This window comes from Amblyomma mixtum, chromosome 1 (assembly GCF_055824585.1).
Source record: "Amblyomma mixtum isolate Tamu chromosome 1, ASM5582458v1, whole genome shotgun sequence".
Lineage (NCBI taxonomy): Eukaryota > Metazoa > Arthropoda > Arachnida > Ixodida > Ixodidae > Amblyomma > Amblyomma mixtum.
The window spans coordinates 21,489,084-21,514,728 of NC_143012.1; the positions used below are offsets into that span (position 1 = coordinate 21,489,084).

The window sequence follows — 25,645 nt, forward strand, 5'->3', positions numbered from 1 at the left end:
TGACGTCACTAGGCATGGTATGACGTCAGAGGTCATTCTAAATGTCACGCGTGGCTGCTGGCCGCCGCTGCGCGACGACTCGACTTGGTAGCCCATCTCTCACCCTGGTATGACGTCAGAGGTCATTCTAAAGGTCAAACGTGGCTACCGGCCGCCGCTACGCGAAATGCCATTCATCAGCGTAGTTTTGCTTTCGCAATAAAAAATTAGCCGCGGTTTAACTACTGCTGAACCTGGTTAGAGAGCGAAAGCTATGGCGTATCGGGCAACTATACGCGGCTTGGCGTCTGTAACGTTGAGTACGTTCCAGACAATCCATAAGCAACCCACCGCGGTGGCTCAGTAAAGGCGCTCGTCTATCGAGCCGGAGTACCCGGATTCGAACCCGACCGCGGCGGCCGCGTTTCGATGGAGGCGGAACGCAAAAGGTGCCCATGTGTTGTGCGATGTCAGTGCACGTTAAAGATCCTTAGGTGGTCGAGAACCTCAAGACCTGGGAGGACTGGGAGACCCTGCGGCGCTCGAAGGACCCGGCCGTGCAGACCATCGCCACCGGCCGGGCTGGCAGTGTTATGGGCCTTAGGAACATAAACACTTGAGTGAAGTGGGGTCGTGCGGGGACCCTGGGGCTGTCTGCCATAGCAAAACGCTTCGATCCGAACACAGATGGGCGCTGCCCGCACTGTGGAGAGATCTGCGATATCTTTCACATGGTGTGGGCATGTACTCGGAATCCTCACCTTCCCCCTTCCCCCACCCCCTCCCGAGAGGCATGGGAGACTGCCCTCCTCAACTGCTCCACACTGGAGTCTCAAAGGGCTCTAGTAAAGCGGGCGCGAGACGGGGCCTCGTCATGCGGTGTCCCGGACTAAGGATACCGACCATGTAGCAGGGTTTCTTGACCCTCAAACTCTCTTTGTAAATTAAAGTTTTTTACCACCACCACCCCGAATTCCTGTTTCTTCATAATATGTGTGTATATTTGATACGTTCCCCCTCCCCCATGTAATATCCCGTTCACGATGACATCTAGTGTTATTATGAATTTATAATGAATGAATGAATGAATGGCCGCCGCGTTGGCTCAGTGGTTATGGCGCTCGGCTGCTGACCCGAAAGACGCGGGTTCGATCCCGGCCGCGGCGGTCGAATTTCAATGAAGGCGACATTCTAGAGGCCCGTACAGTGCGATGTCAGTGCACGTTAAAGAACCCCAGGTGGTCGAAATTTCCGGAGCCCTCCACTACGGCGTCCCTCATAACCTGAGTCGCTCTGGGACGTTAAACCCCCATAAACCAAACCGAATGAATGAATGAATGAATGAATGAATGAATGAATGAATGAATGAATGAATGAATGGCCGCCGCGGTGGCTCAGTGGTTATGGCGCTCGGCTGCTGACCCGAAAGACGCGGGTTCAATCCCTGCCTCGGCGGTCGAATTTTGACGGAGGTGAAATTCTAGAGGCCCGTGTACTGTGCGATGTGAGTGCACGTTAAAGAACCCCGGGTGGTCGAAATTTCCGGAGCCCTCCACTACGGCGCACCTCATAGCCTGAGTCGCTTTGGGACGTTAAACCCCATAAACCAAACCGAATGAATGAATGAATGAATGAATGAATGAATGAATGAATGAATGAATGAATGAATGAATGAATGAATGAATGAATGAATAAGGTCAGCTCGTGCAACTGATTCCTCTGACGTGAGCGCAGTGATGGAGCGGCGCGAGGACTGCGAGGCGGCCGTGTGCCTGTGGAAGGAGGCCGAGGCCCCGTACCCGCGCTGCTTCCAGCCGGCCCACTACTACGGCTACCGGCTGCTGGGCTACTCGGCGCAGGACTCGGACCGCGTCACCTTCAACCTGAGCTACGCCGGCGGCGCCTACAGCCCCTACGCGGACAGCCTCATACCGAGCGTGCTGTTCGAGCTGCGCAAGTACAGCGACCGCATCGTGCGCTTCAAGGTACGCGTTGACGTACGACGGGCCGCAGTCTGCTGGCGGGGCTAGAAACCTAAATGTCACCTCCTGGGGATGCTATTCATGTTGTAGTGCATTATTAGGTGAGACAGGCAGGCTGACTGACTGACTGACTGATTGATTGATTGATCGATTGATTAATTGACTGACTGAATTATGGATTGGTTGATGGGCTTATTGATTGATTGACTGAATGACTGCCTGACTGATTTATTTATTGATTGATTGAACTATCGAGTGAGTGAGTGAGCGAGTGGGTGAATGAGTGATTGAGTGAGTGAGTGAGTGAGTGAGTGAGTGAGTGAGTGAGTGAGTGAGTGAGTGAGTGAGTGAGTGAGTGAGTGAGTGGATAAGCGGTGTTTGTAGGTACGATCAATACCACTGAATTCTCGAGCAGCCATTGAAATTTATTGTGACAAAAAAAATGCCGCCATCGTCTGGAAGACGTTGAAGTAACGAGCGTTAGCTGTTCGGTAACGCCATCTATCGTCCATGTGATGTACTGCCACGTGATTAGGCTGCTTTTCCATTTCGTCTCCTGACGTCATACTCACATAGTTCCACCTCTATCCACCATATTGGACCATGTCGTCATCATTGGCCCGCGGCAGGTGGTTGTTTCTACAATGCTGTTGTAGGTGGGCTACAAGTCTCAATGCGCTGTTTTCTAGTTGCTGCCACAGATGGCGCTGTGGTCTCAGGGTGGTAGCAGACCCCACCAAATCTCATAACGTGATGAGTAAGAGCTAATGCTCTTAAAAGTTTAGTACCGAAGCGCTGACCCTGCGGCGTCGTCGCAGTTCAGCAATGCGGCCGAGCGCCGCTACGAGGTGCCGGTGCAGGACACGTTCGAGTTTCTGCGCAAGCCCCAGCAGTCGTACAACCCGCGCTACTCCTTCAAGATGGGCACCACCAAGCGAGGATTCTTCTACTTCAGCCTCCTACGGCGCCACACCGACGTCAAGCTGTGAGTAGTTTTGGATAGCGCGCTGAGTGCTAAATGACAGTCATTCCCTCTGATTTAACCCCGAAGTCTTTGACTGTACCAATCGTGGAGCTTCTCATTGGTAATGTGTGCTCAAAATCCTGCACATAAATTCGTTCATAAGTCGGGAGATTATCAGACTGTCGCGCCAACTGCCACATTTTATACGAACTGTCTAACGCTACTCAAAGCACGGTTATGCCGGAGAGAGAAGCGTTGCAGGCGGCTACCAACAGTCGATAGGCGGCGGCTCCATCTGCAAATCCTCCCAGAACTGACTGCAAGTAGTACTCGAGATTTCGATTACGAGCTTCGCGACTCGCAGGCTTAAAGATATCAGGTTTGACCCTGCAACCCATGTGGTGGCTGCAGCATCGATACCAGCATCGGCGGCCTGGTGATGACGAACCAGTTCCTGCAGTTCGTCACGTACCTGCCTTCGACGAACGTGTACGGCTTCGGCGAACTCATGCACCGGAGACTGAGGCATGAGTTCGACTTCTCCACGCACGCCATGTTCGCCAGGGACCAGATGCCAAAGGTGCGCCTGCATCCAGTTCAGTAAAGCAGCAGTGCGGGTCAGTTGGCTTGGCATTCTTGGAGGGGGGGACTACAGTGCGCGACAAGACAGAAGCAGACAGACACAAGCGCTTGACTTGGCCTAAAGCTCCAAAGTTTCATACTAGTTACATTGTTGGCATTAAGGCCCTTGTCTGGAGTCAGGCAAGCGGACTGTGTCTTCGAGTAGCCATAGAATGGGTGGTTCATTGGACATCCAGGGAGTCCCAACGCTGTCATTTTCCTGTTGCTGTACACGGCACTTCGAATGCATGAAGAATATATGCAGTCAATAACATCCAAACCCGCAAGACTTCTAGGGGCACAGTACTTCGCTAAGAAGTACTCTACCTTCCTCAACCCCAGAGTATCCCCTAAGAGAACTGGCTGCCTTCGTTTTGCGTAGCAAAAATTACTATTGACTGGCTGCTTTAGATCTGATTACTAACCAGCCAGCACAGGTGCTTCAGTAACTTCTTGTATTTCATCAAGTTAACTTAGTCAGGCGCTCGCTTTGCATAATAGATCCGTAACAAGTTCTCTTCTGGAATGGCAGTACGCACTGCTAGTGCCGCTGAGGAGGGGAGTCACTGAGCTAACGAGAGCTTGTCGCAGCATTCAGTATCGTTAACAAAGCCCCATGTATCAATTATACTCCCATCGCCTTTTTTCATAAAACGAATGCCTCGATACAGTGCTATAGGCATCGCACTTGTGTATCATGAATACTTAGTGCCTGTGCCTGACTTTGATTATGCTTAACTCTTGGAGCGTATAGGACTAAGACGGATACGACCACTTCTTTTTTCATTGCCACTTCGAAGGTTGTACAGATATGTCAAAAATAAACGCGAACCCCTCACGACCCGAACATTAGACGCGATAGAATTTTCACTGCGCTTTCTATAGTTTCTGCTTGCCTGTACGTCCTACATGCTTTCGCCGCAGTTTAGAGCGCAACTCTTAGGCGCCCGTTCAGGAATTCCACGTCGTAGTCGTCGGCGTTGTTAGAGTTACTGTATATGCTACCAAAGGTACCCCTGCGGGAGCATATACAGGAACTCTAGGCGTTGTTAGAGTTACTGTATATGCTACCAAATACAGGAACTCTAGGCGTTGTCGGCGAAGAGCGCCACCTGACAACCGTACCAGGTACTAGCAAAGTGAAACGCCATCTGTCAGCAGTGGTAGGTGGTGTCTGAAGAGCTGCGCTCTAATTTCGCCTTACCGTCTATCGTAATCGGGTGTCAATTTCGGTTTCGTTTTGCTATGATTCGCACCGCTGCATTAAAAACAAGAGCCCCACCCCTCCTCCCCCTCCCCTGCCATGTCCGAGAAATAAAAAGTTTTTGTTTTTCGGAAAAATTTTACAGGTAATCTGCACTTCCGTGCAAGTCGCTTGTTGCTATACGGACAGAGCGTTGATAAATCTGTGACGCGTTAAGGACAAAATAGCGCTGGCGAAACTCATTTCCAAATCCTCTTTAATCCCCGAAAATTAGCAGCTGTGATTTCTTCTGTGCAGTCAGATGTGATGAGACTGTGGAAAATGGAACTTGCCGAAGTGAAAATTGCCCAATCATCTAGCGCAGATTACGCTGATTAAAAATGGTTAGTAACAGCGTTGTATATGCGTTGCACAAACAAAACTTTGTGATAAACGAAGCCACGAATGGTGCACCAGAAAATACAGTAATTTGAGCGTTTTGAGATTTTCTGTGTGATCTTTTGAAAAGCAGGGTAACTATTTGGGTTGTTTGTATGTTCCTTCTTCCTTCTTTGTTGCTTTTTTGAAAAGGACAAAAACAACCTGTACGGTGTCCACCCTTTCTACCTGTGCGTCGAAGAAGATGGCAAAGCCCATGGTGTTCTCCTCCTCAACAGCAACGCCATCGGTGAGTTTACTCTGTTCGCGATGATGTCCCCGAAAGCACTTTTTTTTTCCACTGGTGCACTAATGAACAAATGCACTGCATTCGCACAGCATAAAAATTGAACAGTTAAATACCTTTAATCCGAAATACAGGCACAAAATTAGAAGGGGACACAAGCTTCGTCTTAAGGGTGCGACGCCATAGCGTAATGCCTTGATTCCCATATATGCAGAAGGGCCTCCTCTATGCTTTACATTCATTGATCCCCGGGAGTCCTCGTATACCCCTCCTGGCGCAGTGGTGCAGCGGTCAAGCGATGCGCCACTTCCCTGCGATGGCAGGTGCTCCCAGCGGTGGGCCTTGTGCGGTCCAGATTGCTTTTTATGAGCGACCAATCAGTAATTTAACTACCACCTGCCACGGTGGGTGGTTTGCTCACTATCAGGTGTCTATGTTGTGATGAGGCCGCAAGGTCACGTGACCTAAGTGGCCCACCTGCCTCCTAGGCTGCTTTCTAGGGACCACGTGCCCGAGCCATGCCCGTGATTTTTATTGCGAAAGCAATACTACTTGCGCATTCACGCCTTTGCCGTGCCGCGGCGGTGACCACCGTTGACCTTCATTTCACCTTGATTGCATTAAATTGGATTAGATTACATTGGATTGGATTGGATTAGATTAGATTACATTAGATTATAGTAGATTAAATTGGATTGGCCGCCGCGGTGGCTCAGTGGCTATGGTGCTCGGCTGCTGACCCGAAAGACGCGGGTTCGTTCCCGGCCGCGGCGGCTGGAATTTCTTTGGAGGAGAAATTCTAGAGGCCCGTGTACTGTGCGATGTCAGTGCACGTTAAAGAACCCCAGGTGGTCGAAATTTCCGGAGCCCTTCACTACGGCGTCTCTCATAGCCTCAGTCGCTTTGGGACGTTAAACCCCATAAACCAAACCAACCAAACCTAAATTGGATGGATGAGATTGGATTGGATTGGTTTGGATTGTATAACCGATGCATCACCACAAGTCTAACCACGAGCACCACCACCAGCTACACTACCAGCTGTACCATGGCGTAGGTGCGGATATTGCTTTCGCAATTACCGGGCTTAAGCAAGCTATGCCACAGCGAATTTTTTTAGCTCTCAACGCCGACACCGGATTTTGCGAGGAGCGAGGCGTTTAACGCTATCCAGTTAAAATGCATTGCATAAGGCATCTCGTGCTAAGCCTTTTTCATGCTTGCAAACAAAGTTATCAGCGTTAGTACGCTGATCGCCGCTACCACGCACCGCGAAGCGACGTTTTCGGCGATTCAGCACGTATTGATGAATTTCGTTAGACTCTAGCTAATGTGGAACTTGAGCGCAAGAACATCAAAGCACTGTCACGCCACCACTACGCCACTTTGCCACAGGCAACCGAGCCAGGTCATGCTGACTCTTTTTTCTAGAGGGTGTGACAGCGGTCCACGCTTGGGATCTAAAGTAACAGGAGGCCCGCGCTCCAAAAGAAGCAGCTCAATGTATACAGAGCGCTAGGTATTGATCAGCCGAGTTCGAGGTCTTTTTTTCAGTGCACTCTTCAGCGCTGGGAAGAAGCCAGTCGAAGACGCCCTAAGAACTGAGTATAACCGGAAGAAAACGACCACTTGGTTTATTACAGTCGCCTTGGATTTGCTTGATTTCATTAAAAAATTTTATTACTCAGAACACCGGCTGGATAATTTTGGAAGCGAACGTTACCAAGTGTTTGAAGACTTAAAGCTATTCAAGGCACAGCTGTCTAGCCGTGAGACGTAAGCGTCTGGGAACCAGTTACTCTTGCTGATTAAAGCATCTGCATTGTTCGGGAAAAAATGAGTTCTACAATTCTAAAGCTACAGCCTTGACTGCCCTACGATTCCCCATACATGTCACCTGCAAAGCATGGCGTTTCAGAAGTTGGGCAGCAGTCACGTGTTGTGGCAGGCGCTCGTGGAATGGGGGCCCTTGTTCCACCAAGCGCCCATATAATATAATATAATATAATATAATATAATATAATATAATATAATATAATATAATATAATATAATATAATATAATATAATATAATATAATATAATATAATATAATATAATATAATATAATATGCAGACATAACTTCGAAAAGTGGCCGCATCAGACGCGCGTTGATGCTTCAGTGGACACAGTATGACTCGTGGTACGGCATGCTCTGCATCAAATAGTGAAGAGGCGAACTGACGCTTGGTGTTGCTCCTGTGCATGCGCAGAGTACACACTGCTCAAGGCTCCGGCCCTGCGTCTGGCCGCCATCGGCGGCGTTCTCGACTTCTTCCTCTTCGTGGGAGACAATCCCGCGCAGGTCATCGAGCTCTACGCTAGCGTAAGTGATCCTCGGTCTGTCCGGGGTCCCCTTACCCACGATACATTAGGGGTGCGGGGAGTCTACTTCAATTAGACTCAACTACACTCTGTCCGAGGTTCCCACCGTGTTAGATGTTGCATGTTTCATGCATGTTGTACGGCATGGCTGTATACCACTTCATGCTTCTGGTACTCCGTTTCTTTTTATTTCTTTGACCCTTGAAAGGAAACCTGGAATGCTAGGTTGTTTTGAAACAGCGTAACCTGGGATCCGTTACCGCGATCCGCTACTGCGGGAGCTGTCTGCGCATGCGCAAAAGGCCTCGAGGTGCGCACACCTGCCACTGCGTACGCGCAGCCGAGTTCTAGTGTAAGCAGGTCACGGTAGCGGAACGCGGACCTCGCTATGCTAAAACCAGAGGCTTAGCATAGCGAGCTTTAGAGCATAGCGAGATCCGCGGCAGCATATTGCAGGTCACCCGGAGCGCGCCAGATGGCGTTAGCTGCGTGCATCAGCATCATGGAGGAAAGAAAGAAAAGGTTTCCTTCCTCCATGATCAGCATTAACCATGCCTGCACTGCCTTCGCAGAGCAAAGGAACCAAGCGGTCTTGTAGTACTACAATCGACGCTGACGAAGAAAGCGTGCATGCGGCATTATGGTTGCAAAGCATTTGTCAGCTTGTCAGAAGATTTTTTAAGATCCCGCTAACTTTAAAAGCAAAGACACGGAGCTTTAAAAACATATTTAGAGGCTAATGTCGACGCCGGTTGACCAACTTGCTGAATGAGGGGCCGTCGAAGCTTATTTTTCTTTCCAAAGTGCTGTTTATCATGGCCAAACTCTCGGGTCGAGCGTTGAAGAAGGAGCACTGCATTACCACAACTTCTTTGCGCGCGGCGTGCAGGTGATCGGCAAGCCCTTCATGCCTCCGTACTGGGCGCTGGGATTCCAGCTGTCTCGCTACGGCCACGAGTCGCTGGAGAAACTGAAGAAGGTGCTGGAGAGAAACCAGAAGGCTGGCTTCCCGTTGGTGAGTATACAAGCGAGAGGTGGAACTCGCACTCCTTACCACTTACCCAGGCACATCTGCTTCTCAGGATTTTTGGGAAGCACTGAGTGATGTATCCTGCAAGGTATGCACGCAAGTAAGACCGGGTGCGGTTATACAGAGAGTAGACACGTCATAGTGAACTCGGATGACGGGGTATAAAAAAACAAAAACACACCAAACAACGCTAAGAAGCAGCGTTTTCATACGTTCCTTTGATGTCATATGACTTCCCTGAATTCTTTAGGCATCACCGTTCTTGAGACTTTATCCTCCACCGCCTTAAACGTCTCGCTCTTAGAAACTTACAGCAAAACTATACAAGAGCTTTTTATCATGAGGTGACGCTCTTTGCATGACTAGTTGAGTCCTTCAACAACGAGCAGATGTGAGTAACAGCACTCTTGGTAAGTACCAAACATTACGTGTCACGTGCTGATTGGCGCAGGATGTGCAGCACCTGGACATCGACTACATGGTGAACGGGACGACGCTCACCGTTGACCCGGTTCGCTACGCCGGCCTGGCCGACTTCATCCACGAGCAGCGGGAGAAGAACGGCCTGCGATTCGTCGCCAACCTGGTATATATGCGCGCGGGAAAAAAAAAGAAAAAGTTCGCGAGAGGAGAAATTTTGGAGAATTTCATATTGCGATTATAATTAAGGATAAAGAAAGAAAGATGGAGGCGAAGACGGCAATCAACGGGCTTCAGAGTTGAAATGCAAAATCTTTGTTGTTTAAATTAGTGTTTTTTGAGGAAAAGAAATGGCGCAGTAACTGTCTCAGTTCTCGGTGGACACTTGGACCGCGCCGTAAGGGTAGAGAGGCAGGTGAGAGTGAAAGAAGAGAGAGAGAAAGAGGTGCCGTAGTGGAGGGATACGGAATAATTTCGACCACCTGAGAATCTTTAACGCGCACTGACATCGCGCAGCACACGGGCGCCTTTGATGGTTTGTGGAGGTTTAACGTCCCAAAGCAACTAAGACTATGAGGGACGCCGTAGTGAAGGGTTCCGGAAATTTCGACCACCTGGGGTTCTTTAACGTGCTCTCACATCGCACAGTACACGGGCCTCTAGAATTTCACCTCCATCGAAATTCGATCGCCGCGGCCGGGATCGAACCCGCGTCTTTCGGGTCTGCAGCCGAGCGCCATAAACACTGAGCCACCGCGGCGGCTACACGGGCTACTTTGCATCACGCTAATAATTCACAGATTAACGCTTCTATGGCAGGAGTATCGCACATGACAATGGGATTAAAAATGTGCATTATTAACGTGGCGCAAACGGGCGCCTTTGCGTCACGTTAATAGGTTTGGTTTATGGGGTTTAACGTCCCATAGCGAATGAGGCTATGAGGGACGCCGTAGTGGACGGCTCCGGAAATTTCGACCACCTGGAGTTCTTTAACGCGCCCTGACATCGCACAGCACACAGGCGCCTTTGCATCACGTTACTTATTCACATTTTCAATCCTCGTGCCATACGCGATACTCGGGCCAAAGAAGCGTTAATCTGAACGAGGCACAGCGACGACAACGTAGTAGAGTAGCAGACGACGAACACAAGCGTTAGTGTTCGTCGTCTGCTACTCTATGTTGTCCTTGTTTCGCCTTGTTTTAACTAAGGAGAATAGTTCGCTCGTAACTGCGAGCACATACTAACAGTACGAAATGTCGTCTCATGTGGTTTGTCTGACTGGAACGCAGTCGCCGGCGCTCCCAAGCACGGTCGCCAACTACACACCGTTCGCGCGGGGCCGCCAACGGAAGGTGTTCGTCTCGTACCCGACCCGGACGCCGCTCGAGGCGCAGAGTGTGCCGCCCGTCCCGTTCAAGACGCGCAACATTATGTTCGGAATAGTGAGTGCATCGCCTCTGCTTGCCATGGGGTCACCCTTGACTCCCCGACGCCGGTTCCGGGAAATCGGTCGCGAAGTCAGTGCAGTGGATTTTATTGCGAAAGCAATACTACTTGCACTTTCACGCCTTTGCCGTGCCGCGGCGGTGACCACCATTGACCTTCATTTGACCTTGATTGCATTAGATTGAATTAGATTAGACTGGATTGGACTGGATTGGATTAGATTATATTAGATTGGATTGGAGTTGATTGGATTGGAGTGTATTATATTGTATTATATTAGATTAGATTAGAGCGGAGTGGATTGGATTGGGGTGGAGTGAATTGGAATGGATTAGATTGCATGAGATTGGATTGGATTGGTTTGGATTGGATTATATAACCGATGCATCAAAAACAAGTCTAACCACAAGCACCACCACCAGCTACACTACCAGCTGTACCATGGCGTAAGTACGGATATTGCTTTCGCAATTACCGGGCTTAACCAAGCTAAGCCACCGCGAATTTTTTGTTTGGGAGTATTTACCTATTAATATCTACCAAGCGCAGCTATACGGCTACAAAGGAAAGCTGTACAGTGCAGCTGTCTCATAAACTTCGTAGGTAAAAACAAATTCGTCCTTTTCTGGGTTTCAAACCCGGGATCGTCACCTGCCAGGGGCACTCTACCAACTCTGCTAACCAGGGCAGCTAGGAAATGGTAGGGCGAGAGCGTATTGATCAATGACTTCTAACAGAAACAGTGTTTGTCCAATGGTCTAGGGGAATCCCCCAAGGTGGAGTAGATTTCTAACAAGGGAGCGATTGCTCATTTGCATCCAATTACTGTCCATGCATGCTTCGCTAAATCCGGCTTGCGGACGTCTGTGCTTGATCAAGAGAGTGACAACAAAGTTACCGAAGGCAATGACGATTGTTCTTGTGACGTTGGAACTGATTGGTATTTCTGCTTGTACATCGTAGCCCCTGCGAACTATATAACAGGTGCAGACTGTATACCGGAAACTACAATATATGTCGTCTGGCTTTCTGATGCATCGCTCGCTCGGGTTTGCACCCGCGGCCTCTAGCATGCAGGCAATAACTTTTTTTCGCCAGTCACGCCACTGCGTCATACCTGTCGTCTTCTTTTGTACTCTGCTCGCTCTAATACTCCGGTCACTACTGTCGCCACCAGTAAGTGTTCTTTTGGAGTCCACGGGCATTCTATCATTCTGCAGAATGGAAACAAAAGGAATGGTTTGTTGTACTTGAAGTGAAATCTCTACGGCATTCTTTTCTGTCCCTCAGCTATGGCCCTGCAGCCCGGTGGCGTTCGTGGACTTTTTCAAGAAATCTACCGCCCTCTGGTGGAGGGAGGAGCTGGCGGAACTGAGGAAGAAGCTGCCCTTCGACGGAATATGGCTGGTGAGTGACCTCTCCTACCTTTCACCCTTTTTCTCTCTCCTTCGCAACCTAAGACCATGCATGCTAAATTTACTTGGGTAAGCAGGACGTAGTACAGGATGTATCCCGGCCTCGGTGGTCGAATTTCGATAGAGGCGAAATTCCAGAGGCCCGGAGACTGTACGATGTCAATGCACGTTAATGTACCGTAGGTGGGCGAAATTTCCGGAGCCCTTCACTACGGCGTCCCCCATGGCCTGAGTCGCTTTGGCACGTTAAACCCCAGTAAACCAAAACCATACTTTTTTTTTCCTCAAGACCATAACTAATTGCATGGACACTGCAGCTATGCAAGAATCTATGTGTGCCATGTGAGGCGTCTCACTTTTAAAGGTCGATCTAGTCGTGAAAATATGTTAGGCAGTGCAGTAAAAAGTATGGTAGGCAATGATTGAATGATGCGCCTGTCGTGGTGTCTCAGAGGTTATAGCGCTCGGCTGCTGACCCAAAAGGCATGGGTTCGATCCCGGCTAGACGCCTGTGTACTGTGCGATGTCAGTGCACGGTAAAAAACCCCATGTGATTGAAATTCCCGGAGCCCTTCACTACGGCGTCCCTCATAGCCTGAGTCGCTTTGGTACATTAAATAACCCCACTAAATCGAGTGAATGATGCCGCCATCTAGACGCTTCCAGGGATAAATAAACTGTTCACTTAGACGATTTAATACACTGACGCTAGAGGAAAGTGAACAGTGAGAAAAAATAAATGAACAGCACAGTGGAAAAAACGTCAAATAAAAAAACTTTAACGTGCACTGACATCGCACAGTACACAGGCGACTTGGTATCGACTTGGTATCCGACCTGAAAATTACATCGTTAATGATTCCACACGAGCCTCGCGCCATAAGCATGCCCTTAGCCTGAAACCTATTTTTGCACCCACAGATGCCTACAAGTTTTCTTTTTTTTCCGAGAACAGTTTCTCAATGAAATGCTCTACCGGAGAACTCTCCGTTGTTTTGTAATCATTCTTGATTTTCACTGCTGGTTTAGTAGCTGTGCTGTAACCGCGTTCTCAATTGCACTTTTGCGTTGCTTGTTTTGTTGTATTTATATCGTTCGTTACTATCGCACCTGTTTTGCTTTTCCCTCCTGTATGTATTTCCCTCTCCTGCTTGGACATACAGCATGTCCGCAGTATTCAATAAATAAATAAATAAATAAATCAGTTGAATAAATTTTAGTCTCGCACACTTTGCATCGCTCACTGCCGACCGTTTCTCTAGCACTCATAAAAAAAAATGACTGAGATCACGTACTATATCTAGGGCGGCGGATTTTAAGGCGACTTTTAGAGTAGGCCGTCCTATATACAATATGCCTTTCTTGAATTATTGTCGCCGAAGAATTTCTCTCGATTATACGGACAGGGATTGGGTCGCATCCTCCCTGTCCGTGATGATGAATACTGAAGCGCCTACATTTTTGAACAAATTTTATTTTGCAGTCCCTTCGTGGTTTGTATACTTCATACATCACACAAACCACGAAGGGACTGCAAAAATAAAATTTGTTCAAAAATGTAGGCGCTTCTGTATTCATCATCACGGACAGGGAGGATGCGACCCAATCCCTGTCCGTATAATCGAGAGAAATTCTTCGGCGACAATAATTCAAGAAAGGCATATTGTATATAGGACCGCCTACTCTAAAAGTCGCCTGTGTACTGTGCGATGTCAGTGCACGTTAAAGAACCCCAGGTGGTCGAAATTTCCGGAGCCCTTCACTACGGCATCTCTCATAGCCTCAGTCGCTTTGGGACGTTAAACCCGAATAAACCAAACCAAACCATACATCACACATAAGTTAGATGACATGAGGCAAAAGCAGGCAGAGTCAAACACTTGAGTGCAGTGGGGTCGTGCGGGGACCCTGGGGCGTGCCCCGAATTCCTGTTGTAATAAAGTTTTCTCGTTCTCCCTCGCAAATCAACCACTAAACCAATAACTGCAAACACCCATGTCCTTTTCAATGTGAGCGCTTGCTTAAAAACAATTTCCCCCGTCTTACCTGGTTAACGTAAATGCGAGTTAGGCGCGCTCGCACACGCTTGTCATTGTTTAGCTTTGTTTAACTTTCTTTAGTTTTTTATAACCTTGGAAATCCGAGTTTGACTTAAATGTTTTTGCAGTCGTTCCTCGGCTTTCTCTTGCGATAAGCGGCCTGAGCTGCTCTTGCGATTCGAGTCGCCGTTCCCTCTGTTAGGCAGTTTTTGTCGGCACTTGCATACAGGCCTATCGACTGCACGTTCCTCAGTAGACTTCGTCATTAGCCGGTTGCGACGCGCGTTTCTTCTGAATTTTTCTGATCTTCTCATAAAACTTTATTTTAAGCAGAGGAGTTTGGGGCTCACAGACCCCCGGGCCCCCGCACGGCCCCACTACGATCAAACGTTCATGTTCCTGCGGACCATGACGTCGGCAGCCCGGCTGGTTGCGATGGCTTGTTTGGCCGGGTCCGCGGAGCGCGGCAGGGTCTCCCATGCCTCCCAAGTGGTGAGGTGATCCAGGCCCCGCGGGGGAAGGTCCGCCGGGCAGAGGAAGAGGATGTGTTTCCTCTTATCTTTCAACACTCTTCTATCTGCACGTGGCGGCGGTGGTGGCTCGGCTTGAGCCAATCGGCAGGCCCGCGCACTTTCCTTTTCATCCTTCTCTCTGTCGCCACCACCCATTCGCCTTCATCATTCGCCTGTCCATTCGATCCCGGCCGCGGCAGTTCAATTTCTTTGGAGGAGAAATTCTAGAGGCCCGTGTACTGTGCGATGTCAGTGCACGTTAAGGAACCCCAGGTGGTCTAAATTCCCGGAGCCCTCCACTACGGCGTCTCTCATAGCCTTAGTCGCTTTGGGACGTTAAACCCCATAACCCAAACCAAACCTGTCCTTCGGGATGCTACGGCCGTAAAATAAATTGGTAAATTAGTTTTTGAGGAAAGGAAATGGCGCAGTATCTGTCTCACATATATCGCCGGACACCTGAACCGCGCCGTAAGGGAAGGGAGAAAGGTGGGAGAGAAAGAAGAAAGAGAGAGAGAGAGAAAAACTTTATTTGAAAAGGAATTCGGGGCACTCCCCAGGGTCCCCGCGCGACCCCACTGCACGCAAGTGTTTATGTTCCTAAGGTCCATAACACTGGCAGCCCGGCCGGTGGCGATGGTCTGCACGGCCGGGTCCTCCGAGCGCAGCAGGGTCTCCCAGTCCTCCCAGGTCTTAAGGTTCTCTAGGTCCCGCGGGGGAGGGTCCGCCGGGCAGAGGGAAAGGATGTGGAGGGAAGAAGCGAAGGGTTCTGGGCATAGGGCGCATGCCGGAGTGGGGAAGGATAGTTGATAGTGCGCTAGGGTAAGGGGTGAGGGGAGAGAGTGTGTCCGTAGTCTGCGCCACAGTGTTGCTTGTTTGTTATCTAGGGAGGAGTGGGGTAAGGGGTAGAGCTGGCGTGAGGCTCTGTAGGCCTGCGTCAGCTCGCTGAATGGGTTCTTTAAACCGGGCTTAGGTGGCCTCGGATCGGGGAGTCACGAAGAAGAAAGAGAGAAAGAGGTGCCGTAGTGGAGGTCTCCGGAATAATTTCAACCACCTGGGGATCTTTAACGTGCACTGACATCGCACAGTACACGGGCATCTCTTGCGTTTCGCCTCCATCGAAACGCGGCCGCCGCGGTCGCTTATCTGTTTTATTGCGAAAGCAATGCTACTTGCACTTTCACGCCTTTGCGCCGTGCCGCGGCGGTGACCACCATTGACCTCCATTTGACCTTGATTGCATTAGATTGGATTAGATTGGGTTAGATTGGATTGGTATTGGATTAGATTAGATTGAATTGGATTGGATAGTAGTGGATTGGATTGAATTGGATTAGATTGAATTGGAATGGATTGGAGTGGATTGAATTGGATTGGATTGCATTGTAATGGATTGGATTGGATTGTATAACCGATGCATCACCACAAGTCTAACCACAAGCACCACCGCCAGCTACACTACCAGCTGTACCATGGCGTAGGTACGGATATTGCTTTCGCAATTACCAGGCTTAACCAAGCTAAGCCACAGCGACCGACCGACCGACCGACCGACCGACCATTCGTCTCTTCATCTGTTTCCTTATTCCATTTAGCAAGGTTATACTAGTATATTCTAGGCACTGTAGTTATATTTTCTTCGCCGCTCTGCTTCGGCTTGCCGTCTCGCTATATACATTGGATTGGTTTGCTTACGTTGGCGCTCTCTTCTTTTGCGTTGCTGTTCAGCTCATCGTGCACGTCGTTTGTCTTCGTAATATGTCGAAGGACCCGCTTCATCCATGATTTACCGTTCGCTGCACTGCACGTCCTCCGGTGGCTTCATCAGTCGCCCCTCCTTGCCGGCATTTGCATGTGCATGCAACAGCATTTCTCGCTCTTCGTTTTCACACCCTCTCCCCGCCTAGCTGCAGCTGGCGCGACGCTCTCCTCCCATTGGCTACAGCTGGCTCGACGCCCTCCTCCCATTGGCTACAGCTGACGAGCACGCTCCTCCGAACTTACCCGAGCTTCTTCCCATTGGCTGTAGCTGACGCTACGATCCTGAGAGCTTACTCGAGTTACACCGAGGCTTAAACATGACAAGTCACGGCTTTTTCGCTAGTGACCCGTTTAGTGCTAGTGCACTAAAACCACATGTGGATGAAATAAATCCTTAGCCCTACATGTACATCTTGGGAACGTTACACCATACCATACGATACCATACCATACCATACCATACCATATCATACCATACCATACCATTCCATACTATACCGTACCGTACCACACCATACCATACCATACCATACCATACCATACCATACCATACCGTACCATTCAATCATCAATACTATTACCATGATACATTTTAATACGATATCATTACAAGCCTCGTCAGGAAGGAAATGCGTCGTCGGTTACATAAATCCCAGGACCGGGAGTGATGTCACTTGATCGGCAGTGACAACAAAAGCTTTTCATGTATCTTTAATTGCGTAGCTGTCGCCACCTCTATGCACCTTCGGGGAAGAGAATGACCCAAAACTCGAACTGAAGGCATCAAGAGCATCCCGTGCTATTGCATTGCTAACGCATAATGTAGTCAGATGTCCCTGTGGTTTTTTTTCACCGCGTGCACAGTTAGTTACGCCACAGAAATTCTCAGATATGCCACGTGAGTGCGCCCAGCTGATTTGCCTTGTGCATCGTTCATCGCAGGACATGAACGAGCCAGCAGAGTTCAGCAAGAACCGGGGAGCCCTGAGTCCCGATGTACGGAAGAAATGCTTCAATGACTGGAAGATGTTCTGCCATGCGACCATCTACGATGACCCGCCCTACCCAACCAGTAAGTGAGCGTGCCGATGAGACTGTAACCACGAATTCGCTGCCAGCGAACCGCAAGTATCTGGGTGTACACCGTGTTTCTGAATAGCGGTGACCACTAGACCGAAGAATGTAACCCAGCCATCAGCAACGTTTGTGGCCGCTTCGATTGGTGAATTGGGCCCACTTCGAGCGACGGCTCGAAGTGGGCCCCTTATAAAGACTCAGGCCTTAAAAACCTGACCGATGATTATGCATCTCGGGACCGTGAAATCAGCGCGCAAGAGCTGTGGTATTTCAACCACAGGTGCTCGCCTACGGAACTCGCAGTGCCGTACGGCGGCGAATGCTTGGGCTCGGCTGTGTCGCAGACCAGAGATCTGTGTCACAGTTACCACAGATTGTACATTTTAACGGTCGAGGAGGCGAATACGATAGTGCTTTCTTTTCATTGGTCAGAGAGTGATCACGTGCTGCAGAGAAGTGATGGCAGGGAACTAGCCTCCTTAAGCCCCCAAGGCTGCGCTCACTAGGCCATCCACGTGACCGCACTCCAATCCCAATAGTCCAGGTACCTGTGTCACAGGACCCCAGATGGTACATCAGGGGTCTGGAGGCGCAGTAATGCATTATTTTCATTGGTTAGAAAGTGATTACGTGTTTCGAGAGCGGTGACATCACTCAGTGTTCGTTACGACAACCACAGTAATATTACTGCAATGATGAGGACGACGATGCAAGCTTCGCGAAACGTACCCGATCCACCTGTCGCTCTAACATCATTTTAAGATGAGGAAGGCTAACAGCTGCAACCACGATCTACACCGTCGAAGGTGTAAATGGAGGTGTTTATTCTATATTCACACGTTGCAGGAGCGGCAACCCAGTACGGCCCTGAGGCTCGGCTCAGCGACCGTACTCTGTGTATGACGGGTCGCTTCGGGGACACGGAAAGATACTGGCACTACGACGTGCACAACCTGTACGGCTGGAGCCAGACGCGAGCCACGCACGGGTAACTATGATGCTACACAATACGAACCAATCCTTCCAATTAACCACCGCCAATATCATCGTCATTATCATCTTGATTAAGTCTATTGTGTGAATTATTCATCTCCTAGTGACCTCCAACTGTTCCTTTTTGTGTCAGCCCCGGCCCGCTGTACGGCATTCGAAACAGACCTATTATACGTTTTCGTACCGTCCCGGTACACAGCTTCCTTGTGGGCCTCGTACTGTGGCTCATACAGTATCCCCAGAGCTCTGCATCGGTTGAGGAGAGGAGAGCCTTGGTCTCGTCAGAGCTTTGAAATGTCAGGGCTATGGACCTCAGCTACACGATCCAGCATCTAACGCCATGCCCTGAGAAATTTTTATCAAGCGTGTACTGTCATGGACTGACGTTACCAGGATTCTAATTCGCAAAAAGCAAAGCATTTTTGTGCATCCTCACTGCATTCGATGGCGCAGTCATGTATTTTGATGTTTGTATACATTTCATTGATCTTCTTTGCCTCATCACGCAGATATAAAGTTATTGACCACGAATCCGCATCCCACAAATTTTAGTCTATGACTGTACGCGATGTATATGGTCAGAATCTGGGGTTAACTTATCTATTTTTAAACAGCGCACTCTGTTGCTGACAGCTGAAATAACAACACGACAGCGCCTTGTGCTCGTTTGCGTGCCCAGCGCACTCCAGGAGATCCTTGCTGAGCGGCAGCTGATCATCAGCCGGTCGACGTACCCCTCCAGCGGCCGGTACGGCGGACACTGGCTGGGCGACAACCAGAGCACTTGGAGGCAACTCCATCGCTCCATCGTCGGTACGTCACCGTCTCGCATGAAAACATCGCCCGTATGCCTACTTGCGTCCCTTTCTAAAACAACCCTTCCGGCGACAGCTGATTGGCCGAAACGTCGGAAACCGGTGTGGCGGCTCGGATGCAGCGAAAAGTGTCTAAGATAACGTACGCTGCTGTAGCGGATGCTATGCTGCGGACCTCATGGAAATAAATAGCCAACATACGAAGGTGCGCTCTGAAGCGCTATGTCGGTGTTACTGCGTCTTTCGGCACGTCAACTGGCTATAAATGATTCACGACCCTTTCAGTTTATCTTATCTTGCCTACATTAAAAAATTGATGGACTATAAGTTTGCCCTTTTTTATTTTGTTGACGCTTCAGCAGCTCCTAGGCCTGCTTAGGCTAGTGTTCCTGTATATACTCCCGCAAGGAGCATATACAAGAACACTAGCTTAAGCCTACGAGAAACATCGATTAGTTAAAATAGTTCACTTTATGAAAACGAGATGGCCCCACTATGACTGATGTTATCGTTGAGTCTGTGTACGCTCAACTAAAAGTGCTTATATAACATACGGCGTTACGAGCCGCAGAAATGTCTGCGTTTAGGAGTCTTAGGCAAACGTGCATACGCTATTCTATATCACAGCCTTAGTCGTGCGATCGTCCAGCGCCATGAACGTGTGCAGAGTCTGGCAGCATGAACCAGCTCATTATATGGATAGTCAGATGTGGCGCGCCACTACAACTAGGCGTACGATATGGCGAAGGAGGTTTTTCGGCGTCGACTGCGGCTGTCGAAAGCCCCCGTGCGGCGGCCCTGGTTCGAGTCGCGAGTTTTCAGTCGCCCGTGGACATGCGCTTGCTTCGCAACGTGGTGAACCTCTGTGAACTTCGTCCGCAAAATTTGCCAACGCATACATTACACAAGAAGCGAATAGCAAGAAGTTTTATAGGTCATCCCTTGTATTCATTAACCCCGCAAAAAAGAAACACCGAAAGGGACGCAAAGTTGAGATACGGGCCCGGAAGGGTCGCCACGTGCACTTATAGTGCACGCTTATAGCGAGCAAGCATCATAGTGACTAAGCATGTACAGTACGGTCCACTGTTAAAGGGAACACGCGATAGCGTGTCCGCCGCGCTTTGCGAAGCGCTGCCGTTAGATTCAGCGAATACGCATGCGCGGTAAGCACGCCCGGCTGTTCATTCCGCGCGTGCGATTGGTACCACCCAATCTCAGCGCCTATGGGCGGCAGCGCTTCGCGAAGGACGGATGATTGCATGTTCCCTTTAACAGAGGACCGTACTGTATAAAACGTGCAAAACGCCTGTGCAAAACGTCGCCCAGAACTGCAGAACGCTGCACTGCCTGCACAATCCAACTGGCGTCATATGATATGATTTACACCTTACGCACGCTGAACGAAATTTATTGCTGTCCATAAGTTATTGCGTGCACTCAGTGTTTTATTTTCACAGATTTCTCATAGGCTTCTTGGGCATGAAAAAGAAGGTGCGAGGTGCGGTGTGCGCAGCAGCTTTCTCAAAGCTCTGTACTCAATATCTGCGTATCACATGAACTGAGTGACATCTTCCTTTCCATGGGGCTAAAGATGGTTTGGTTTATGGTTTGGTTTACGGAGGTTTAACGTCCCAAAGCGACTAAGGCTATGAGAGACGCCGTAGTGGAGGGCTCCGGAAATGTCGACCACGTGGGGTTCTTTTACGTGCACTGACATCGCACAGTACACGGGCCTCTAGAATTTCTCCTCCAAAGAAATTCGACCACCGCGGCCGGGATCGAACCCGCGTCTTTCGGGTCAGCAGCCGAGCACCATTACCACTGAGCCACCGCGGCGGCCAAACGCATTGGTTACAGGGTTACTGAATGCAGCAAAACAGCAGTATTCCTTACTGCACGACAGACGTACTTGTGGTGATGCGAGAAGCGAACATTTGAGCTGCGTGATGCCCGCGAATAGCAAGTAAACTACCTTGTGCAAAAGTTTTTGGCATGAAGGAGAACTGACAACATCATTTAATGAAATCACTGCAAGAAAACTTCGCAAAAGAAAAAAAACGGCGCGGTCCATCATTGTGAACATTGCACTGGTCTGCGCTGCACTGGCATCCGCAGATGTGATTTTCTCGATCTGGAGCTCGCTCACAATCTTTTGAATCGCTGACTTCAAACAGGGTGTCGTACTCCACATCGACTTTATGGTGTTGGGTATGGCACCAACTGGCAACTAGGTAGAAAATTTTTGTTTTTTTTTGAGGAAAGGAAGTGACGCACTGTCTCACATCTCGGTGGATACTTGAACCGCGCCGTAAGGGAAGGGATACAGGAGGGAGAGAGGTAATAAAGGAAGAAAGAGGTACGTAGTGGAGGGCTCCGGAATGGCGCGAGCACAAGGGTGGGGACGGTTTCATGGGCTGCAGGGATAAAAACAAATTATTGGTTCTGAAGTAAGGAAATGGCGCAGCTGCTGTGTCACTTCTAGGTGGACACCTCAACCGCGCCGTGGGGGTAGGTAGTGTGGTGAGTGAAAGAATAAAGAAAAAGATGCCGTAGTGGAGGGTTTCGGAATAATTCCGACCACCTGGGGACCTTTAACGTGCACTGGCATCGCACGGCACACGGGTGCCTGCATGGACTATAATATAATATTGGCGTGTTCTTTCTCGATATCTTTTTACAACCTTGGTGATCAGGTGCGGTTCTTTGGGTCTTAGGCAGCGCGGGATGAGATATGCCATATCTTGTAATCGCTATTCCAAAAGTGTTTAATTACTACAGTTTCGGCGCTCAGGGAACTAAATCGCTAAATTCACCAGCTTAAAACGAACTATGGCCCTTGTTTCCTTTTATTTTTAGAAGAAACACAGTTCACGTCCTATATACTTGCTATTGTCGAAGCCCAAGGATATTTCCTCCCAGCATTCCCTCTTTCCCAACGCTTCTTCGCAGGCATGCTGGAGTTCAACATGTTCGGCATCCCGTACGTAAGTGCAACCAGCCCGAGGCGATAAACTAATGACGTCGACGCGCGTCTACAGAGAGCGCGCATGCGCACAGCGGCGTAGCCTCTTGGGTGGAGGAGAGTAGGAGCAGGCCTGGACAAGAGGCACGATATCTCCTTCCACCGCGTTCCAGGTGGGGGCTGACATCTGCGGCTTCTACGGCAACGTCACCGAGGAACTCTGCGTCCGATGGATGCAGCTGGGAGCCTTCTACCCGTTCAGCAGGTCCCACAACGACATCAGGGCAGCTGTAAGCGCCGCCGACAGGCATCCATCTATTCGTTGTCGCCGATTTTCAGCCTTTAACACTGCTCCTTTCGAGTGGAGCCCTATTCACCAGCCTCCGCAAGTAGCGCTTGCTTACGTGGGTGTCATCATCATCGTCATCACTTTGTGCGTCAATCCCAAAAAATCTAGGCTTTTGTTTGCGCGGCCACCGATATACATGCAGTATGGCTCTGAACATTAAAAACTACCGCGGGAATTTTATTGCAAGAGCACTGAAAATGCCGGTGTGCGGTAAAGCCTCTGAAATTAGTCGCGTGACGTGGAAAATTGCGGGAAAAAATTCAGGGGGGCACTTTGTTGACCTAAAGTCCGGTGAGGCGGAAGCCTTTAGCGCGGTGTTGCTGCTTGTGTCACTGATGTGTGGTTAAGATGTTAATTAAGTACACAATTGTTTGCGAATCTTAAATGATGGAGACACTGGAGGGCGTTTGGGAGGCATCCGTCTGATTCGACGCCTTTCTGCAAACACTCTCTGGCGTCCTAGACAAGGAGAACTACATATGCGTTGGCAGGAAGTAGCGTAGCCATTAGTGTTAATGGTTGTGTTGGTTCGGGGCGTGGGAGCCCCGCATGCGAGGAACCTCTCAAGGCAGTTGCTGGGTGGAGACTGGGTGTCCTACGTGCACTCTTCTCGGCGACTTAGTCACGCTGTGGTCAGAGGTCGCTTTCTCAGCAGGTCGTGGCTGAATGCGTGTGAGTGCGGTTGTGAGCTCGTGGCGTTCTGCCCGTCGTCGCTGAAATCGTCGTGTGCTGCTTGAGCAGAAATCGAGCCAGTCTGCACGCGAATGTTCCAGACTGGTCCTTGGCCAAAGCCTGCTTCGTCTCGAAAACCATTCTTTCGGCTTGCCCATTAGTGGCTGGATGATAGGGCGCACTCGTAATGTGCGTCACCCCGTTCTTCTTTAGGATAGAAACAAAGGACGGGCCGTTGTGGGGATCAGACGTCGTCGGGGGAGACAGACTCCTGCTTGCTTTTGTGGGAGCGGCCGGCCCGCTCTTGTTTCTTGGAAGCGGGCGGCGGGTATGCGCGGAGGAGGCAAGGGCTGCTGGAGCGGCCTTGAGTCGCAAAGGTCGACGAACACGACAATTAGCACGCTCGGTTGCGGAACGGAAGGATGGTGGAATCCCATCGTGCACAAAGATTTTTTTTCTGGCCTGACTAGAAAAAGCGCGAAACCTCTGCTGACAACCTTCTGTCGACAACCTTCGGTCGGCCACGATGAGGCATCAAAAGCTTTCGCCTTAATAAACGACTATGAATGTTTGGCAATGGCTATGCTGGTTTGGGATGGAGTGATTAATGACAATGACAAAGGCCTTTAAGGTGGAGGTATTTATGTCCAAGGCCCTTAGGATAAAGACCTTATGGTGAAGGCACTGGCGTGAGCAGTGAGGGCAAAATCTTGATTTGACCGCACCATTTTAAATGCGACACCGGAGGTTCTGAGGTTCTAAAATAGATAACATGGAAAAACCTTTTAAAATCTTCTGAACTACTAGAATTTCGCAAGTTTTGAACAGGAATTTGTTTCCGTTGCCAACAGTAATTATTCCGTATTTTTAGGGATGCCAATCTACCCCAAGGCTTGGGAGCGTACCCCGTCCCTTTAAAGGGAGTGCGCTAAGGAACGCTTACTCCCTTTTTACTCTCATATTTAGAGTGCAGGGACCATACCCCCGCGTTCCGATCGGAACTCAGGATCTGAATCCAAATCGCCCATTGAAACACGCTGTTCGGTTTCGCGGAGCAATCTGCTCCGGAGTGCCGATTAGAACGCGCCATAAGCCATTTTTTATACCCATACCCGACCATAGTTGCAATGGAATAAATGGCAAATGTGCCAAAACACCGATATATGGGAGTAAAACGGGTGCAGGTTGTTCTCTAGCACACTCCCGTTTATAAAATGCAGTGCGCTAGAGAGTTTCACCATCACCATCATCAGCCTGACTACGCCCACTGCAGGGCAAAGGCCTCTCCCATATCTCTCCGATCAACCCTTTCCTTTGCCAACTGCGGCCACCGTATCCCCGCAAACTTCTTAACTTCATCCGCCCATTTAACTTTATGCCGCTCCCTGCTACGCTTGCCTTCACTTGGAATCCACTCCGTTACTTCTAAGGATCAGCGGTTATCTTGCCTTCGCATTACGTGCCCTGCCAAGCCCATTTCTTCTTCTTGATTTCGACTAGGATGTCATTAACTCGCATTTGTTCTCTCACCCACTCTGCCCGCTTCCGGTCAGTTAACGTTACATCTATTATTTTTCCATAGCTCGCTGCATTGTCCTTAACTTAAACTGAACCCTTTTCGTTAGCCTCCACGTTTCCGCCCCTTAGGTCAGTGCCGGTAGGATATAGCTGTTGTAGACTTTTCTCTTGAGGGATGTTGGTAAACTGACAATAATGATATGAGAGAACCTGCAATATGCGCTCCACCCCATTCTTATTCGTGTACTTATTTGAAATCTCCCTCATGATCACGCTCAGTGGTCAGTCATGTACGTGCCCTAAGTAGACGTATTCCCTTACCACTTCCAGCACCTCGCTGCCAAATGTGACAGATTATTCCCTTTTCGCTCCTTTCCATTTTGAGTGATAACAGGCAGGCATTTCCGGCGTTTGTCCTTCCAAGTTGATCTCTCTATTTGATTCTTTTTTGTGCCACTTTTCACAATTTGCACAATCAAGTTTATGTTTTCTGAAATCAACTACTGCGGTTGAGCTTCGTATATTGCACGTTGCGGGTCCGACCCTACGTCCTCCGTTGTGCCCAGGACCAGGACCCGGCCACTTTCAGCGAAGCGGCACAGAACGTGATGAGGAAGGCCCTGCAGGTACGCTACCGGCTGCTGCCCTACCTGTACACGCTGTTCTACGAAGCGCACATCAAGGGCACGCCGGTCGTCAGACCGCTCTTCTTCGAGTAAGCGCGGCCTGTTTGCATGCACACCCTGATGATTTCAACGCGTTTAGCAGCGACAGCGGTGGAACGTAGCGATGCATCCGGTGTCCAAAAACGAGGGGGCGTCCACGTGCTGTGACACGAGTTTTGGCGCC

The 25,645-nt window shown here is 49.6% G+C and overlaps 1 protein-coding gene across 1 annotated transcript in view; it reads left to right on the forward strand.

Moving 5' to 3' along the window:
• The window catches only part of LOC149365692 (putative maltase-glucoamylase 2), a 54,330-nt gene that overhangs the window by 8,363 nt on the left and 20,322 nt on the right, over window positions 1-25,645 (forward strand). The window contains exons 3-17 of the mRNA XM_089541929.1: window positions 1,714-1,964; window positions 2,780-2,946; window positions 3,337-3,505; window positions 5,321-5,417; window positions 7,667-7,779; window positions 8,668-8,793; window positions 9,260-9,394; window positions 10,524-10,676; window positions 11,971-12,087; window positions 17,350-17,479; window positions 18,331-18,472; window positions 19,157-19,290; window positions 22,245-22,279; window positions 22,431-22,547; window positions 25,363-25,511. Coding sequence (XP_089398055.1) covers window positions 1,714-1,964; window positions 2,780-2,946; window positions 3,337-3,505; window positions 5,321-5,417; window positions 7,667-7,779; window positions 8,668-8,793; window positions 9,260-9,394; window positions 10,524-10,676; window positions 11,971-12,087; window positions 17,350-17,479; window positions 18,331-18,472; window positions 19,157-19,290; window positions 22,245-22,279; window positions 22,431-22,547; window positions 25,363-25,511 — 2,035 coding nt within the window. The remainder of the gene's footprint in view (window positions 1-1,713; window positions 1,965-2,779; window positions 2,947-3,336; window positions 3,506-5,320; window positions 5,418-7,666; window positions 7,780-8,667; window positions 8,794-9,259; window positions 9,395-10,523; window positions 10,677-11,970; window positions 12,088-17,349; window positions 17,480-18,330; window positions 18,473-19,156; window positions 19,291-22,244; window positions 22,280-22,430; window positions 22,548-25,362; window positions 25,512-25,645) is intronic.